At 46.2% G+C, this 19,954-nt stretch overlaps 1 protein-coding gene across 2 annotated transcripts in view; it reads right to left on the bottom strand.

Moving 5' to 3' along the window:
- The window catches only part of Myo16 (myosin XVI), a 366,311-nt gene that overhangs the window by 55,687 nt on the left and 290,670 nt on the right, over positions 1-19,954 (bottom strand). The window contains exons 29-32 of one of the 2 annotated variants that reach the window (XM_052162641.1): positions 18,606-18,834; positions 16,616-16,884; positions 10,798-11,643; positions 10,327-10,671 (exon numbers count right to left, since the gene is read on the bottom strand). In XM_052162641.1, coding sequence (XP_052018601.1) covers positions 10,327-10,671; positions 10,798-11,643; positions 16,616-16,884; positions 18,606-18,834 — 1,689 coding nt within the window. Of the gene's footprint in view, positions 1-10,326; positions 11,644-16,615; positions 16,885-18,605; positions 18,835-19,954 lie in introns of both variants that reach the window. The other variant, XM_052162640.1, reaches the window with a different exon arrangement.

The raw sequence follows: 19,954 nt of genomic DNA, 5'->3' as shown, positions 1-19,954 counted from the left end.
GAAGAAATGCCTCCATGAGATCCAGCTGTAAGGCATTTTCTCAATTAGTGATCAAGGGTGGGAGGGCCTGGGAGGGCCCATTGGGTGGTGCCAACCCTGGGCTGGTGGTCTTGGGTTCTATAAGAAAGCAAGCTGAGCAAGCCTGGGGAAGCAAGCCAGTAAGAAAAATCCCTCCATGGCCTCTGCATCAGCTCCTGCTTCCTGACCTGCTTAAGTTCCAGTCCTGACTTCCTTTGGTGATGAACAGCAGTGTGGAAGTATAAGCTGAATAAACCCTTCCTCCTCAACTTGCTTCTTGGTCATGATGTTTGTGCAGGAATAAGACAGCCGCCATGCCTATTAGGGATTTATTTGAGTTACTAGGATCCTAGCCCCTGTCTTATTTAGGGTTTCTAGTGAAACACCATTGCCAGAAGGCAAATGGGGAAAGAAAATATATTTGGCTTAAGGTCCCATAACACTGTTTACCAACAAAGGAAGCCAGGACAGGACTTTGATCAAACAGGGCAGAATGATGCAGAGGCCATGGAGGGTGCTGCTCACTGGCTTGCTCCTCATGGCTTGCTCAGCCTGCTTTCTTATGGAACCCAGGACCACCGGCCCAGGGATGGCACTAGAGTGAGCTGCCCGCCCCCTCCATATCATTCACTAAGAAAATCCTCTACAGCCGGATCTTACTGAAACACTTTCTCAACGGAGGTTCCATCTTTTCAGAGGACTCCAGCTTGTGTCAAGTTGACACGAAACTAGAGAGGACATCCTCACACTTTCCCAGCAAACACTGTAACTGCTAAGCTGTCTCCAAGGCTTTGTTTGTGGTAGCATCTTGTCCTACACATCATTCCTGACCATTTCCTTACAAAAGGACTAAAACGCCAGGCAGTATGCTGTGAATCCACAGCAAAGCACAGATCACTGGGCGTGTGTGTGTGTGTGTGTGTGTGTGTGTGTGTGTATTGTGTTGTGTGTAGTGTGTGTGTGTGTGTGTGTTGTGTGTAGTGTGTGTGTGTATGCGTGTGTGTGTGTGTGTGTGTGTGTGTGTGTGTGTATGGTGTGTGGTGTGTGTGTGTGAGGTGTGTGTGTAGTGTGTGTGTGTATGTGTGTGTGGGTGTGTGTGTGGTGTGTGTATAGTGTGTGTGTGAGTGTGTGTGAATGTGTGTGTGTGTGAATGTGTGTGTGAGTGTGGTGTGTGTGTGTGTGGTGTGTGGTGTGTGTGTGGTGTGTGTGTAGTGTGTATGTGTGTGTGGTATGTGTGTGTGTGTATGTGTATGTGTGTGTGTGTCGGGGGGGGGGGGGGGGGCAGCTTTTTTCTCTTGCTGAGTGCTTTGCAGAATGGAGCATCAGACTTCTCTTATGAGCCTCCAATGGCACTTTAACCCAGAGTAGAGGTATACCATACGCAATAGGTGCTTGCTTTAACAGTTGACAGTATTAAAAACATTTTTTTTGCTGGTTATGAAAGGCAGCCCATCTCTGAAGCTACTGTGTCATTTTCAGAGTTTTAGGTACCAGACTCTGCTGCTGACAGTGCATTCCACACTTAATGGGTTCTTGGCTGCCTTTGGCTCAGCTGAAAAACAATGCCCTATTTATGCCAGGCGCATAGCCCTGGTCTGACTGACATGCTAGCTACTGTAGGTTTACAGATGAGATGAGAAGGCAGTTTCCCTAGATAATCCATACAATTCAAAGCTTAGTGTTATTTTTTTAAAAATAACACTGAACTAAATGCTTAACTGTGTAACCGGCTGCTTGGTTTTGTTCCACGGCATCGCAGAATTGCAAAGCAGCAAGATCAAGTGGAAACACCATTATCAGGAACAGGGTGGCTTTAACCAAGGGACCCCCATGGGAGCCAAATATGGGTGTGAGGTTAGCTCTTTGTCTAGCCTTGTTCTCACTTGGCTGATTATCAGTGATAACCTCATCCCAATGTCCACAACATTTAGAAAAGACCAAGGTCCCATCCATCTTCCCCTAGAATGGTTGGTGCCACAGATGAGATATGGGAGTGTTGGGGCAATCTTTCTCCTGTCCTGATAGGTAGCTGCTGAAGGTCATGTCCATCCTCTCCATGGACTTTATGATACTTCCCAGTACATGATTAGGGCTGGCTCATTGCTCATTTAATTTCTGGGGGTCCTGATGAGATGTCTGACAACTACTTGTGAAATGGCCCCAATGCCCTCATTCCTACCTGGAGTCAATTGCCTCTTATGCAAGACTCTCTGTGGGGATTCCATGATGGAGTTTCAGTGTGCTTTGCTCTGAGTGATGAGAACTCAACCGCTGTATTAGTTTTCCTTTCTCTGTTGTGACCAAATACCTGGCAAGAAGCCACCAAAGGGAGGACAGAAAATTTACGTTGACCTCAGAGTTCTGGGGATATAGTCTCTCAGGGCAGAGAAGGCATGGTGGCTGGGCCAGCTCCCGTCTGTCAAGGCAGGGAGATGCTTTCTTAGATCTCTGTCAGGAAGCTGAGAGAGGGGAGAGCTGACTCTCAGGTTCTTTCTCCTTTTACTGAGTCCAGGAATCCAGCCTATGTAGTGGTTGCTGTCCACACTTAGGGAGGTTTTCCCCCTCAGTCAATCCTTTCCTCACAGGAACCCCCAGATGCATACCTCACTATTGCTTCATGTGCTCCTTAATCTAGTCAAATGAGCAATCTAAATTACTCACCACAGGTCCATCCCATGTCAACCTGACATCTAAACGCTTCTCTATCAAGTCCCAACAGTCTCCAGTCAGTCTATGGAAGGGATCCAAGGGACAGTAATACAGGGAGTAAGGCTCTTATGGTGGAGAGTCCCAGGCCTCATCATCTGTGCAGGGTCCAACCGCAACATGGTGGACTTTAGGACAGGGCTGTACAGGGAACAGGAACAGCAAGCATTCTAGAACATTCTCCCAGCCCTGAGCCTGCTTCTGATGTGTCTCAGGAGTGCTGACAGTAAAGTATGGGTTTTACCTGCTGTTTGCCCCATCTGCTCCTGGTAATATGTTAGTGTTTAGCTTCAGAAGGAAATTAGTTTCTCAGGCAGGGTCTTTGCATCACTTTTTTGATGTTAATTGTTTTCAGAGACTAAAAATAGCATCATGGGAGTTGGGAGGTATGTTTGATTCCTAACTCTAAGTGTTAGATTTTGTGGTTATGGGGAAAAAAATCTCTTAATCCTGAAAGCCTCAGCTTGCTCCTTAGTAGACAGTGAGGCGACACCTGCCTCTCTACCTCATGGAGAAAAGGAGTCAGCACGGGCAGAGGAGAGAGCTTCAGGCAAACCTCGGCAGCTATGCTTATGGACAAACGCCATCACAGGGCACACAGTGTGTCTGGGTGCTCCTACTACGTGAGTTTCTGCCCATAACAGCATGGCAGCCAGTACCACAGCGATTCTCCCCTTGGGGAGCTTTGTACTCTGTTGTGGGGGAAGCTAATGGCCTTGCTAATTTCTAAGGGATAGAGGAGAGACATGGAAGCATCAGAGCCTTACCAGGAAGCTGAAAAGTAGCTTCTAGAGAGTAGCCCGACATTGCTATGGGCCTGAGCAGTGAGGCTGTCTTCTGTAATCCTTTCTTTCTTTCTTTGTATCCAAAGCTATGTTCAGAAAGGATCACGGTTCCAGAGTATACACACCTCACACCATGTATTTTCTATGGGAATTCTGGGTAACCCTTCTGCATCAAAATAAATCCAACCACCACCATCTCTTTCTTCCTTTCTTCCTGTCTGTCAGGGCTGGCCCAGAGCTCCTGAAAGTCACAGGGGCAACGCCTGCTCCACATCCTGACTGGAAATGTACTTTGGGGACACATCTGATGCTCTTTGCCATCATTTCCCCCAGGCTATTGCTATTGTGTGACAATCAGATGACATTTTTTGAAGTCCTGCCCCCCACAAACAAGGTGCATTTGAGGAACCCCAAGGTGTTCTGGGGACACTTTGAAACCAGCCATGGACCCACCTCACATGACAGGTTTATTCCTCTGTTGCACTTTCTCTCACTGAAGTGGGAATCCCACACAGCCTGGGAGAAGGCGGAGGCAACAGGAGATTTAGTCATTTATTGTTTTGGATTTCTAGTAGCAAGCCCTGTTCTTACAGTCTGAGTTACTGAGTGACTGTAATGGAATTCATTCTGCAAGTCCACACAAGCCCAGCTGTACAATTTGCTTATACGAATTCTTGGGTATTTGGAGAAAGCAACTATGGTAATTTGTGAGATAAATGTCAAACTACAACCAGCATCTAGGCATTGAAAAAGTCTTTCTGAATTATTATAAAGGACAAAGAACTCTTCCCTTTGCATGGGTAAATTTGGATGTTGATCAATTTATAAAAAGTCAAAGAACATTTCTTAGTGTAAATGGCTAAAGTATGAGGTTTCCAGCCATTAGAGAATTAGAAACACTCAAACTCACAGCCACCTCTCCCAAACACAGATACCTTTGCTTGATGCAGGGGAGTAAAAAAGTTAGTGAAAGGACTCCTTGTCAGAGACACCGTACACTAGAGCCTATGGGCACAGCCACAGGCCTGCCGAGAGAATTGTTGCCCAGTTCCTCTTGTAACTTTGTTGTAAGTAGCGACCAGCTTTCTTTGAGGATGCCTATCTCATTTCTCCAAACGACTTCCTCATTTGGACACTGAGGAAAATTTAATGTTAATGGAAGATAGTTCTAGAATGCGAGGGAACACTTTCTGTGCCTGAGAGGGAAACTTCTGTGTGAGGGGAGACTGTGGATAGGTGGAGGTCATAGAGGAGATTCACACAGCAGTGCTCTGTGGAGTGCTGTCTTCAGCCTTGATAATATTCACAAGCCTTAGAGCTACCTTTAACATATACCCAGGAGCATGCACACACTCAAGTACATCACCCAGGGCGGCATCGGGAACAGAAGGAAAACAGCAGTGGTGGACAAGACAGCACAAGATCTGTCCATAGGCAAGAGGCCTGGGAGATGCCTCCTATTATTTGAGGTCAAGATTTGCATGAGGCAGACTAATTTTTTTGATACCATCTCATCTGAGTGTATTAGAGATTAAACAATAATGTTAGCATTTCTCCACCATCAGTGGAGAGTAGGCACTGGCAAGCAAGGGACTTGAGGGAAGAGGCTCCTATCCCTGCTAATAAGTCAGGAAGCAGGTGTGTCTCGCTTCTCCTTGCTAAGCAGTGTCCAGTGTCCATACTTGCACTGCGCTAGGCAGAGAAGCAGCAACCTTCATGAAATGTTGACTAAAGATGCCCTTGTCGTTGTCATCCGACGTCGTCATCACCTTTGCTTTCTTGCATAAGACAAGATGGAAATTCTTTCTGAACTTCAGTCTTTCATACTTAGCAATGTTTGGATGTAATGTTTAGAAATACGAATTTTCCCCTGCAGCAGAAGGGTTGTGTATACCCCAACTATTGTAGGAAGTATCACCAAAAGTGAATGGGGGGAAGATCTTATTGGCTTTTTTCTTTTTTCCTTTTTCTTTTTCTTTTTCTTTTTCTTTTTCTTTTTCTTTTTCTTTTTCTTTTTCTTTTTCTCTTTCTCTTTCTCTTTCTCTTTCTCTTTCTCTTTCTCTTTCTCTTTCTCTTTCTCTTTCTCTTTCTTTCTTTCTTTCTTTCTTTCTTTCTTTCTTTCTTTCTTTCTTTCTTTCTTTCTTTCTTTCTTTCTTTCTTTCTTTCTTTCTTTCTTTTTTGGTGGCATGTAAGCCGCGACTACTGCTGTGCTTATATGATGAACAGTGAACCCCTGCTTCCAGAATCAGCTTGGCTGTGGGTAGTGGGCAGCCTTATGGGTATAGACAGGGTGCAGTGACTGCTCTGTCTGAGGTAAAGACACTTAAGAATACACCTTTCCCCTTGAAGAATATAAACAGGAGGTAGTTAGAAATATTAACAAAGAACATATACTTCCAGTTCACCCAGTGACGAGGAGTGGCCTGGGAAGAAAAGACAAAACATCCCAGAATACTCTCTGTAACCTATTCCCTCCAATACATTCAAAATCTTCCACAGGCCAACCTTTAAAGCCCTTCTAAAACAAGCAATATTCAGAAATAAAAACACCGTTCTGTAACATTTAATTTATAAAATACAGACTTCCAAGCTGAAAATATTCTTCATCTGGAATGTTTATATAATCAAGTAGAATGTTTGAAACGTATGGTAATTTCCACCTGGATTCAGCAAGCCTTAAATGAAAGTGCTACCAGGCGCTGGATCTAGGAAATATCTATCTCTGCCTCTGCCTATAGTTAAGCCTCTGTGTGCATCTCAGCTGCTCTACAGAAGGTAGGACTCTTGTAAAATAAAGATTCAACCCACCTACTGTATGGAAAACGTGTTGTATAGCAATCTTCTGTTGTAATCATTTCCAAGTACTTGTTTACATCTGGTATGCTCTGGATTCATGGGGTCAGGGAATAATGAAATGAGTGTTTTGCCTTTGTTTTTTGTTCTTTTGTTTTTAAAGGAATAACTTGTGAGTCAAACTCATCTTAACTCTGTCTGGCTCCTTCTGCCTTCCTCCCCAGACTTCTACCACACGCTGTGTTTCATGGACACCCCATCTTCCTGATCCTGACTTTCAGTATGGAGTCCCTAGGACAAACATGCCAGGACTGAACTACCACTCAGAGCAATAGCGCCTCCTAGTGTCCTGGACAAGCCTCCCTCACCATTTGAGTAGGGCCTCACAGTTTCAAAGGAAGCAACTAGAAATAATTAGCAAGGTAATCCTCAGACCATTAGAAGAAAACCTTAGGGCAGTTAGGAGGAACTTTAGTTCTTACATGGCAGAGGCAAATAGTTATCTGGTCATTTTTTTTACCTCAATGGCCAAATGGTCTAATTATGTTTCTAGTATTTATAGGACTGTAATTATTATTTTTCTAGTATTTATAGGCCTGTGATCCAAAAAGTACATGTTCAACATTCTTGAGTTTTCTCACCCAAGCTCTATGACTGTTCCTGTCACCTGGAGGCGATAAAATATGTATTTAACCTCTTTACCCCTGATATTTTTCTCAGGCAGCATCAAGCAAAGAATTGTGGAAAGAGCAGTTCCAGACAGACTCACTGCCCTCTCAGGCTTTGCCTCCCGTAAGCAGAGGAACACTAGGCAAGCTTATCTTTTCTCTGAGCCTTGGTTTCCCAACCTGTATTATGGGCATATTTGTAGTAGTTACCTCAGAATAGAGTGTAGGAGCAGCAGGCTGTTGAAATGGTACCTGAAGCCCCCACTGCTGTTATCCCAGCACTGCTATTCTTTCCCCCTGCAACTCTGTGTTCTGTATTATTAGAATGTACATGATTATTTAGCTCACAAGAAAAATCCAAAGCCTGGAATGGTGACTAGTGCCTGTTAAATCCCACCACTCTGGAAGTTAAGGCAGGAGGATTGTCATAAGTTGGAGGTCAGCTTAGGCTGCAAATCGAGACTCTGTCTCGAAGACAAACAGAAAGGGAACCATTTTAATGAACACTGTTACTCATGAAATGCTACATAAAAGTCTCCAGAACAGTCCTGGGATAGAATTATACACCAGAGAACTGACCTTACTTCTGTATGCGATTTTTCACTTACTACTGCATGACACATCTGTGTTCAAAATACTGCAGTAGGGAATTTCACTGACCATTTACGGTGCACTCCAAGTCACCAAGCCAAAAGGCAAAGGAAACACCATGAGCCACTCTGCAAGATGTGCACGCCAATCTCCACACTCCATGGCCATCCAGGCATTAACGGGAGCTACTGCTGAAGCCTGCCAGAAGGGTGAATTAGCCACACACTGGATGACTTTAGGTATAAAAATGTCTTTCAAAATAAAGACTCAAGTGAAGACGATTGAGGACCTGAGCTACGATTCGCTATGAATAGCAGCCTGCGGATCCTTCAGTAGAAAGTGGATTTACTCTCCTGAGGATGAAACCCTGTAAGCCTTAATAATCATGTAAGCTGCTCTAGCACACGGCAGGGGCATTAAATCTCCCCCTTCCATATCTTACCATAACCCTTTCACATTCTCGGAGATCACCCAGCTCTATCTCATGAGAGCGTGTCACACAAGCATATAAACCCATTTCCCTCACAGGCTAGGGAGAATTCTCTTAAGTGTGTATTGGGTGGGAACAGCTGAGTTTTTGGTATTATAGGAGTGATCATAAATGGTTCAAAGCACCTTTTCTTTTTTTTTCCGGATTAGAATGTATTTTGTGAAAACTCGAGGTGGGGATATGGATATGCTACATTTTTTCAGTTGCAGTGCTGGTTAGTGTTACCTGGGGGAGGGGAGCAGATTTTACAGGCCATGCCTGGAGGCCTCCTGACACCCCTCATCTACTCTGCTGCCTTGAGGCTTCTCTTTGTTTTTTAAAGATTTATTTTATTATTTAGCTTTGTTTCTGTGTGCATCTGTGCTTGTAGAGGCTACAAGAGGACTCTAGATGCCTTGGTTGTGGAGTTACAGGTGGCTGTGAGTTTCCTGATGCGGGTGCTGGAACAGAACCCACGTCCCCTGGAAGAGTAACACGCACCCTTAACTGTTGGGCCATCCCCCCAGGCTAGTAACCTCCTCGAGGTTTCTAAGTGATAAGCTCTCTCTAGACTTATATGGACTTCACTACTTTTTGACAGAAAGGAATCTAGATGAATCCACCTAGTTCTGACCTATAGAAAGGCATATTTGATGGGACTCTGATACACTTTTAGTTCTAGCTTCAAATAGGGTTTTTTGTTTGTTTGTTTTTTGTTTTTTTTTTTGTTTTGTTTTTTTTTTACTTTATTTAATGCTTTCTTTTAAAAGTCCATTGTGGTTGTTGGAATAAAACATGACTTGTAGAATTACAACATTTTGTTGCTCTTTACCAGTATACTTTCATTTACTAATAGCCTATAATTAAGGAGAAATTGTTAGTTAAACAAATAATTAGGCACACTGAGGCATGGCTAGGGAGTAGTTATTCATCTCCTTGTCAGAGGTCCCAAGCTTTGGCCTACTTTTTTCATATTCCTTTCCACTGTCATTGTTTTTCTATTCTTTTTTTTTTTTTTTTTTGGTTTTTTGGATTTGTTTTTTTCGAGACAGGGTTTCTCTGTGTAGCCCTGGCTGTCCTGGAACTCACTCTGTAGACCAGGCTGGCCTCGAACTCAGAAATCCGCCTGCCTCTGCCTCCCAGAGTGCTGGGATTACAGGTGTGCGCCACCACCGCCTAGCTTCCACTGTTTTTCTAATTTTATTATTTAAGATCATGCTTTCTTCAAGCCAGGGAAGCTAGAATATTTATGCATTACCCCTCGAAGTACGAACAAGTTGATGAGTGCACAGACGCTGCGCCCTGGGTCCCACTCCTCTAGTCAGTTCCTGTGCTTGCCCCCGGGGAAGATGCCTCCTCTCTACAGTGGCTCAGGTTCCAGGCGCCTCCATCCTCAGTAGGATGTGGGGCTCTGGCTGATACACTTCTCATTGGAATAGTGAGATGCATCATTTCTTCTCCAAAAGATAGAGCATTGAGAAGATATTTTGCAAAAGAATTTGATTACGTATACACACACACATATATGGATGTGACTTTCAGAACATCCTCATGGACTGGCTGCGTTCCTTGTTTGCAGAATACAGGGTGTTTCTTATTGCTGGCAGCTGCCTCTAGCTGCAGCAGCCTAACCCCTAGCTCAACAGAGCAGTCAGAGACTGCAGATTCTCCCCCTTCAGCTGAGCTGTGACGGAGAAAACAAAACCAAAACCAGCCCTCTTTCTTCCTTGGGTTGCTATGTAAGAGAAGAAAACAACCATCATGGGCCACATTCAGGTGAGTGGTGTTAGGGACAAGGAAGCAACTGGACCAATGACAATCTCAGATACTATGCACCAGCATGATTCTCAGATGGAACAGAAGAACACTGGGGATGGATGGTGAATAATAGCAAATCAAACACAAATCAGCAACATCGGACCAGCAAAGGATACTATGTTACACAGATCAGCAACATTGGACCAACAATGGATACTATGTTACACAAATCAATCAGCAACATCAGACTAGCTAAGGATACCATGTTCAAGTTGTCAGGAAGTGCCATAGGAAAGCAGCAGTACCAACAAAGCTGAGAAGATACCTTTCTAGTTTGCTTTAATTTAGACGCACAAGCACTAATTTCTCAAGTTGTGCCACTGTGTGCCATTCAGAAGTCACAGAAAGTGTCCCAGCCTTATTACTACTGGTCACCTGATACCAGGTTTTTGATCGCCACTTACACTGAATGGCCATGCATGGAGGATGTGGCTTATGCTATACACGTGTACCAGGAATACACAGGGTTTCTGCTTACCTTCTGCCTCCCTGATCCTTCGTCCCACTGCAGACCTGCGCAGCACGCTCCGTCCCGAGTTGAAGAGGCTGGCCAGCTCATCTAGAGGGCTAGAGAGCGGCCTGCTGTTGGGTGGGCTGTAAGGGCTCGGTGGGGAGAAGGTGGATGAGGCCTTCCTAAGGTCTGCTCTGGCTGTCCTTCCGGGTGAATATGGAGCCTTGACAAAGGAGCTGCAGGGACCTGGTACTGGGGCCGAACTGGGCTTTGGCTGTGTTCTGGGGGGGTCAGAGTTAGTCAGTGCTTTAGCTGCAGTGACCAAGACAGAATCTGGTGGAAAGGCAAAGTGTGTAGGTGGCCTGCAGGGTGTAGGGGCCACCCCACAGGGTGCAGGGGCCACCCCACAGGCTGCAGGGGCCACCCCACAGGGTGCAGGGGCCACCCCACAGGCTGCAGGGGCCACCCCACAGGCTGCAGGGGCCACCCCACAGGGTGCAGGAGGTGGCCCACAGGGTGCAGGAGGTGGCCCTGGGGGTGGTGGTGGTGTGGCAGGTGGTGAGATTCGGCTGGGTCCATTGAACACAGGAAAGCCAGGGGATGCCAGCTGGTCATTTTCTCCCTTCTGTGCTTTTGAGTACTGTGGTGACAAGGGACTGGAACCTTCGGACTGCACCGGGTACTTGAGGTTGGTTTCCAAGACTGGCAGTTTCTTCACCTCCAAGGGTGTCAGTGGAGACTCATCGGAGGCTGGGGAGCAGGTCACTGGGGTGGGAGGAAAGACTAGGAGTGGTGGCCTGTGGGGAAGCAGATTGGGGAAGGGTGGGGGTATGTCACATGTATCCTTCAAGGGCTGGCAGTTCCCCTCAGCAGCCTCCAAGATGATGGCTTTTCGAGTCTCTAAAAACAGAGGAGGTGAGGCAGGCAGGAAGGTGAGCATTCCTGGGCCACAGCCCTCCTCCGGCAAGACATACTTCATCTCCTCATACACAGACTCGCCCTGATCAGGGCTGTCGGTCTCAGATCCACCTGCCCTGGCTGCGTTTCCCACCATCTCGATGTACACAGGCTCAGTATCATCATCATAGTCACCCTGTGGCAATGGCAGGTGCAGAGGCAGCTGTGGTGTACACTGTGGCACTGAGTCAGGTCTGGCCCACTGCACACCCAGTGTCCCTGGGGCCTGATGCCTGCCCGCCTGGCCAATCATGCCAGAAGGCCGTGGGCCCCAGATCTCCTCATAAGAGCCACTGAGCTTCGTGTGGGGACTTCTCTTTGGCTTCCGAGGGGGAATCTTCTTCATGGTGCTATAATCATCACTGTGGGGCCTGGGCCGTGTCAGAGCTAAGACAGAAGACAGAGATACAAGAGTCAGTAGCCAGTGTGTCCCAGGGAAGCCAGGCCTATATGGAGTTAAGTGACCCTGGTCTGGATCACTTTGCTTGCCACAGCCAGCCCTTATGTCCTTTGAGCAGTAAAGGCTCTTGGTTTGTTTTCCTTGCACCTTCTAGGAGTCTGGAGAAGGACCTAGATGCTTGAGACCATTAAGGGAAACTATCTTTAGGTCTTGGTGCCAAAGACACAAGCTATGCACAGAGGGAAATGGTCCACAGAAATGGAACCACAGCAGATGCATTAAGATGAGGTACCTACTCTCCAAGGTGACAGGACATGGCAGGTTTAGGATAGTTGCAAATGAGTAGGGGTTTAGACTATAATTGTGCAGGACAATTGGCCCATCCTCAGCCTCAATCTGGACACCCATAGTAAGCCATCCCTTCAGAGACAGAGAACAGCTTAGTGGGTGTTTCACTGTGTTCCAACCTGTGCTCACACCATAATAGAAATGGCTAAAAGTACGACTGAGTCTCTACCTTCATGACCATTGTTGTACGATGGTATCGTATAAGACCTCCCACAAGCAGATAACTACTATATTCAGAAAATGCTAACTTTCCATTCCCTAATGCACACGAATCTTTGCAATCTGTGGAGGGCTGACCCACGGCAGCTCCTGAGCTTTCCCCAGACTGACTTGGAAGGCATTCAGATCAACACCACTGCAGAGCTGCTTCACAGACACCCGCAGCAGCAGCTCTACAGTGGAAGACATTTCTCCAGCTGGCTTCCAAGTGGGAGGGTCTCTGGCTGCCTCAGAGAGATGCTGACAGAGTGGTGTTGAGGAAAGCGTGCCTTCTGAGGCTGGGCCATGGCAGCATAGCTTCAACTTGCTTCCTATTGTAGTAGGAGCCACTGTGAGTGAACCCAAAGTTCACCTGAGCAGTGTGGACTCTTTACAGCAACCCCTCCACGGGATGTGTGAAGAGGCCTCAGGGCGGGAAAGAGACACCTTGTGAAGAGGAAGATGCTTCAAGGGGAGAGAAGCCTTGTGGAGATGAAGAACTGAGGTCAGAAGATCCAAACACTTTCCTGTCAAATCCAGAAATGTATGAGCCATGGCTTTAAGGGCCTGAGCTTCAAAGACAGCCATGATCACACTGTACAGAGAACTGCTTAGTGTGACCAATCAGACTGTAGACCTACAAGAGAACACTGCAGCATTCTTGGATCCAAAGTCACTGCCTTCTGGAAAGTTTGTTATATAATCCCAGATATGCAGTGCAGATATCGGAATCTGTGGCTCTGATGGTGACAGTGGCCTCACCCTAGGAAGTCAGTGTGGAAGAGACCCTTAACCGAAGTCTGAGGGCCCTGAGAAAGCTCTGAGAAGAGCCTGGACAGATACGAGATAGAAGCTAGAAGAAGCCATACAATGCTGAGCAGGACTTTAGGCTGCATTCAGAGGGCAAGGGGAAAATATCTAGCTACTCTAAGGATTCTTTCTAGCAGGGGACACAGCTGCTTCTAGAGTTCATCAAGTGTGACAATGAAGAGATTGGATAAAGGACTTTTTACCATAAAGAAGCAGGGCTTTCTTTTTTTTTAATTGGATATTTTCTTTATTTACATTTTAAATGTTATCCCCTATCCCATCCCCCAGAAACTCCCTATCCCATCCTCCTCCCCCTGCTTCTATGAGGGTGTTCCTCCATCCACCCACTTTCTTGATCTTCAAATCTACCAGTTCTCCTCTGTATGCTTCGAAGATGGCATATTATTCTAAGATGAAGAAAGGACCTGTACCTTTCTCCATGAAACCTGCTCTGAAGTTGTAGCCCAGCACTCCCCAATAATGCCCTCCATTAAAACTTCAGAAAGACCTGTGGTGTTCCTCATTGATCCCTCCAAAGCAGCTCCAAAGCAGCAAGGCCACAGGCCTAAGCATTGCCTCAGACAGCGAAGAAAGCCCAGTGCAGGGGACTTGTGGATATGGTTGCTGACTGATGAGATGTGTTAGGAATTGATTCACAAGCAGATCACACAACTTCTGAAGGGACTCTGTCCACATGCCCTGAAAAATGGCAGCAGCCATGCCTGAAGAAGAGACTTTGGCTTTTAGAATTCCACATGCAGGCAACAGGCTGAGAGAGCATCAACCATAAGGCTACACTGCTGTCAAGAGGAAGAACTGTAATTCAAAAGGAGCACCCGAGACCCCAGATCATCAACCCCAGAACCTAGGGAGCACCTCAGACCCCTGAGCATGACCCTCAGAGCCCAGGGAGCACCTGAGACCCCAGATCATCAACCCCAGAACCTAGGGAGCACCTCAGACCCCTGAGCATGACCCTCAGAGCCCAGGGAGCACCTGAGACCCCAGATCATCAACCCCAGAACCTAGGGAGCACCTCAGACCACGGAGCATGAACCTCAGAGCCCAGGGAGCACCTGAGACCTCAGACCATCAACCTCATTGCCTAGGAAGATGATGGTCAGAGGTGGGACTCCATTCCCACAGAGGTCCTTCCAACATTTGTCAACTGTTGTTGTAAATGGCATGCACAGACCCTGAGTGTCACCTCATGTCCCCTTTCAGGCAGGAACATGTCTGTCTAGTGGACTTTCATTTTGTATCACAAGTCTAATGAACTTTACCCAAGTGAACACACAAGAAGACCATGACCTTGAACGAGTCAGGAACTCTCACTGTTTAAAGAACTTTAGCTCAAACCTCAGGCATTGGGGGATGCAGGAAGGAGGCTTTGGGAGCCTCGGCAGGTGGCCCTACTGTCACCTACATGACTCTATGAGTAGAGAATGAATTGCTTAGTTCAGAGTGGACTGAAGACTATTGGATTTTCCAAACTATTTTCCACAGATTTATTTTTAGTCCTATCAAGTGATTGAATGTGTATCTCCTTTCTCAAGCCTGGACAGGATACTGGAACTGTCCTGGTGGACAGACAAGGCAGAAGCAATTTTTCCTGCCTCCTGGGGTGGTACGTGCAAGCCGGTGCTTATCCATCTGCCCCTCCTCTCCTATGGTGAGTGCTTTGGAGCAGTGTCTCTCCCCATTAACCCTGCAAGTCTCCATGTCATCTAAGCAAAAGCAGAGACCAGCTAGAGACACAGAAACGCTGGGATGCCTAGGCGTCACATGACTAAGGGACCAGGCCTGGTGACCTGATTCTACATCACTGTAGCCGACTTCATGTAGAACCTTGAGAGACAGAGCAGGAGCCATCTTATTTAAATCACTGTTTGGGTGGGTTGCTAAGCAACACCCCTCCAGGCTTACTCCAGAGGTAAAGTCTTTTATATTCAACAGGAGCCTGTCAGAAGGGGCAGTCAAGAAATAGGGTTCTGGAGTCCCCCTAGCTGGAGCGAAGCTGAGTGTCTGAATGAAAAGGGTTTGTCACATCCTGCTCCCTGACTCCATTTCCCCACCAGCATAGGGCCTTGACCTCCACAGGCTGTTGTTAGGATGGGAAATACTGAGAATAAGGAGCTTTACATCAGTAAGCATCTCCCCCTTTCTTTCAACTACTCAGCAAGGGATTAACCATGGGAAAATAGTCACAGGAGCTAGACAGTGCTCCCCAGAGTATAGTTGGTGCTCCAACAGGTGGAGTTCTAGCAGGTGCCTTGCCTACAGTGAGGCAGTGATTCTGCAGGGAGCACAGCTTCCTGCTGCGCTCTCTGAATATTAATTTGGAGTCTCTGTGGGCCAGGACTAGGAATCTTTACTCTTCACATGCTAAAATTAGGGAAGCCATAGTTGGAGTACTGAAACCTAATTTGGTCTTGTGGCTATTTCGGGGTAAGTGCGTGTGATCAGCTTATTTGCAAGAACGTATGTAGGGACAATTAAAATTTACTTATTTCAAGAGTTTTCCTTTTTTAGTTTCCAAGTTTACATATAAAATAGTCACAAGTACTCAACAATGCCAATGAAATGAAGCCCCAAAACAACCCTGGTCACAGGATAGAACACTGGGGCCAGTTTTGGTGTCTGACAGAACTCAGAAGAAGCCACACTGCATTTCCTGTCTCAGAGACTCCACTCCCACAGGAGCCATCCTGAAATCACAGTCAACATGTCCTAAGCCCTGTGAGGAGAGACATGCCTCCACACGTGAGATATTTCCCTTTGGGGTTCTGTGTTTAGATACATTTGTGGTATCTAAGTAGCCATCCATACCAGCACAACCTGGTCCTATTATTCACTCCCCAAAATAAGACATGGTCCATGCAGGAATTTAAAGGCAGTAAGAGGAAGACCAGAGACTGTGAGGATAGATTTAGGAGACCCAGGTTTCCAATTCTCCCCCTGTGGTTCTGCTTGGACCCAGCGTGTCTTGTGTTACTGTTCATTTGTTTCTGCCTCCAGCACAGGGCAGGGATCCATTCTGCTTCCTGCTTTCTAACTATTTTCCTTTCCTTTGTATTTATGTGACAGTGTCCTCCTAGCACACTCATGAACTTGGGGACCTTGAACTGGGCCTCACAAGGCAGACAGCCTGAGGTCTGTACTGGAGGATGATAGAACCATGCGCCTCCGCATCTGTCAGTTCACTTGCCACGTTTATAAAAAGGAGGCTTAAATTTTAATTAGATCATGATCGGGACAGCCTGGTGAATGTTTTTACCTTTTTAATCAATTAGTGAATATTTATATGGAGAATCGACCAACTTCTAGAACCGCCTTGGCGTTGAAGCTGTTAATTCAACACAGAGGTGGGACCCAGAGTGAAGGAGCTGACACGTAAGTAGCTTTCCCCTAAGAGGCTTAAGGATTTGAATATTGTTTATATTTAATGACTATAAAGCTGCCGGCAAGCCAACAATTGGATTTACTTCTATTAAAAACTCTATCAGGGCCACGGTGGTGCCACGGGCACTCCCAGACCGGAACCCAGCACATGAGCCGTGAGAACAGCATTCACTTGTTCCCCCCCACGCCCCCTTGGCTAACCTTCACTGGCTGCATCCTTGGCAGCTGAAAGGCAGGCGCTCACAGCCTCATAGGAGGCACTCAGCCGGGTGTTGGGGTCCCTCTTTGGTTTAGGTGGAGGCTGTTTCCGTGGTGATGGGAGACCAGTGCTGTCATCCATGCTGAACACAGAGTGCAGTGACGGGGACCGGGTGGACGGACCGGCGAGAGCCTGGGCGAGGCTGTCCACCGCCATGGGCACCGGCACAGAGTTGGAGTGGACATGCCGGCATCCTCCTTGGTCTTCAGCTCTTAAGGGAGAACAAAACACAAGCAGGCACAGAGCACAGAGGCCCAGGTGCGTGTTGTTCAGGTGACAGTGATGAGCCTGGTCCCCTGACACAAAGAGAGTTCCTTGGCAAGGAGCCTTTCTAGCTGGCCTTGCTGGAAAAATCTGCATTTGGTTCTTAGCAACTTGCTCACCCAGGGATTGCTGCACAGGCCTGCCTGGCCCTGCTGGACACTGGGGATGTCTCTCATGGCTACTTTCAGGGTTCCCCCAGCAATGCTCCAGCTACTTAAAGGGCTTCATGCGTCCCATCAGCCATCCCCAGAATGGATTTTTCACAGTCTGATTCTTAAGCAAATGAAAAAGGCAGAATTTCAATCTGCATGATAATTTCTGGGAAGCCCATCTTAATAGAGAGTTAGTGTTGCAGCCAGTGTGTGCGGCTCCTTGTCAGAAGACGGGCCCGCTCCATACAGAACAGGGGAAATTCACAGTTTGGCATTCTCCCTCTCCCTTTCTCTCTCTCTCTCTCTCTCTCTCTCTCTCTCTCTCTCTCTCTCTCTCTCTCTCTTTCTCTCTCTCTCTCTCCATCTAATCTCACTAGCAATTACTAATTATGTATGTATGAAATTAAGATTCTTCCTGTGACTCTGCACAGTTGCCTGGTGCAGAGCGAACTCCTGGTATCAAGAAATAGCAGGCACATGTTTCTTCACTTAATTTTGTATCAGGCAAATAAAAAACACATAAGCAAATGGAGGAATTGGAATGGCTGTTTAGTTCCAGTGGGGAAAATGATAAATGTGATTTGGGAAGCCACTGAGAATGAGTAGTTGTCTTGCTTTCCTGGTTTTTCTTTCTGCCTTCATGTGTGGGGGTAATCGTGTGAGACACTGATGAGTTCCCTTCACCAGGGGTTTCTTCTCATCTGTTTCATAATTATGTCTCTGTGTGTCAGAGCATCAACAGGGCTGGAAACCCGCAGCATGCGAGCTGGCTGCCCATGTAGAAAATGAAGTCACCGAGGATGGAGCAAGGCCTCTCGGTGAATGATTTGTTTCCCCTGTAATGTTTAATTACAGTTTTCTGTACAAAAGAATTTTTTCCAGTATTTAATCATTAAGATATTGGAAGCTAATTAGCAAAGACACATAGCCGTTTCCACTTTAACAACAGTAACAAAATCATTCAACACAGGCAGTGATGGCAAGGGAGAGTCATTTTCAGAGAGAAACAGAAGGTTCCTGAGGTCTTTAGCAAAAACTGACAGCTACCTAGTCATGAAGGCCTGTGCAAGGAGCCTGGCTCTGTCCTCCCTACACATGCGCCTCGTACATAGGGGTTCTGGTTTATTCACCACTTTTATGTTTTCAAAGTGGTGTCTGAATTCTTTGGACAGGTTTCCAGAAATTTTTATTAGCCAGCTTTATATGCCGTGCACCTTACAAGAACAGGAATGATTTTGCTAGCTCAGAGCTTTGTGTGGTGCTTAAGTGACATCAATAGGGCTAATGAAACAATGTTATTTTTATCTGACTAAACTTACACATGGAGATTGTTTTCCATGAAGGGACCGCCCAGGAAAAGCAACCCTGAGATTGCTGGAGTTTCTGGGCTAACATAGCATACAGGCCTGTTCCCCAGTTGTTCTCTGCTCAATTGTGACTTGTGTTAAGGGCTATCAGCAGCCCATGACTCCCACGACCGATCTTGTAGGTAATTAAGCTTACAGATGGACCTTACCTCTTGGTTCCTTCCTCTTGTCTGCTCCTGTGGTAGGCAGCATGGATCTCCTTCCGGAGTCTATCATGTTCCCGGGCAATGTCGGAAGCATTCTGAATGACGAGGGCATCATAGGTTTTCAGGGCCATGTCCTCTGTGCTCTGTAAGAAGCTTTTGATGGATGTAACCTCTTGATGCTTGATGTTCATTCTCTGAAGTAAGTGCTGGCGTGCCAGAAACCCTCTTATAACTTCATAAAAGAATACAACCCTTGGTCAGTGGGAGGATCTAAAGGGATGAACTGGGATACACACAGACATACAGACACAGACACACATAAACAGACTCACACATATACACAGATATATACACAGACATACAAACACAGACACACAGACACAGACACACACATACACAGATATATACACATACATACAAACACAGACACACACATATACATAGATATATGCACAGACATACAAACAGACACACCACAAAGACACACACATACAAATATAGACACAGACATAACACAAACACACACATAGACACAGACACACACATACACAGATATATACACATGCATACACAGACACACAGACACAGACACACACACATATACACAGATATATACACAGACTTACAAACACAGACATGCAGATAGACACACACATACAAATATAGACACAAACATAACACAAACACACACATAGACCCAGACACACACATACACAGATGTATACACATACATACACAGACACACAGACACAGACACACACACATATACACAGATATACACAGACATACAGATAGACACACACATACAAATATAGACACAGACATAACACAAACACACACATAAACACAGACACACACATACACAGATATATACACAGATAAAGACACACACAAATATAGACACAGACATACAAACACAGACATACACACAAACACACAGGCATAGACACAGACACACACAAACACACATACACAGACATAGACACAGACAAACAGACACAGACAAATATACAGACACACAAACACACACACACATGAATACACAAGCACTGCAACCAAGAATTAACACATTCAACACAGAATAAGAATTTGCTAGCACACCCCAATTTTTCTATCAATGTGAAATGTCCCACACTGTCTCAGATGCTTGGGTACTTGGTCTCCAGCTGCTCGTGTCATTTCAAAGAGTGAGGGACCTTTAGGAGGCCAAATGCGGCTAGAGGAAGTGAACCATTTCAATTGTTCATTGAGACTTTATAGGCCACCCCCACTTCCTGCTCACTCTCTGCCTCTGTGCTCCCCACCAAGATAAACTAGATCCCCCAGGAACCTGGAGCCCAAGCAAACCCTTA

Source organism: Apodemus sylvaticus, chromosome 18 (genome assembly GCF_947179515.1).
Source record: "Apodemus sylvaticus chromosome 18, mApoSyl1.1, whole genome shotgun sequence".
In the NCBI taxonomy this organism is placed as follows: Eukaryota; Metazoa; Chordata; class Mammalia; order Rodentia; family Muridae; genus Apodemus; species Apodemus sylvaticus.
This window is presented reverse-complemented; position numbering and strand designations above follow the sequence as displayed.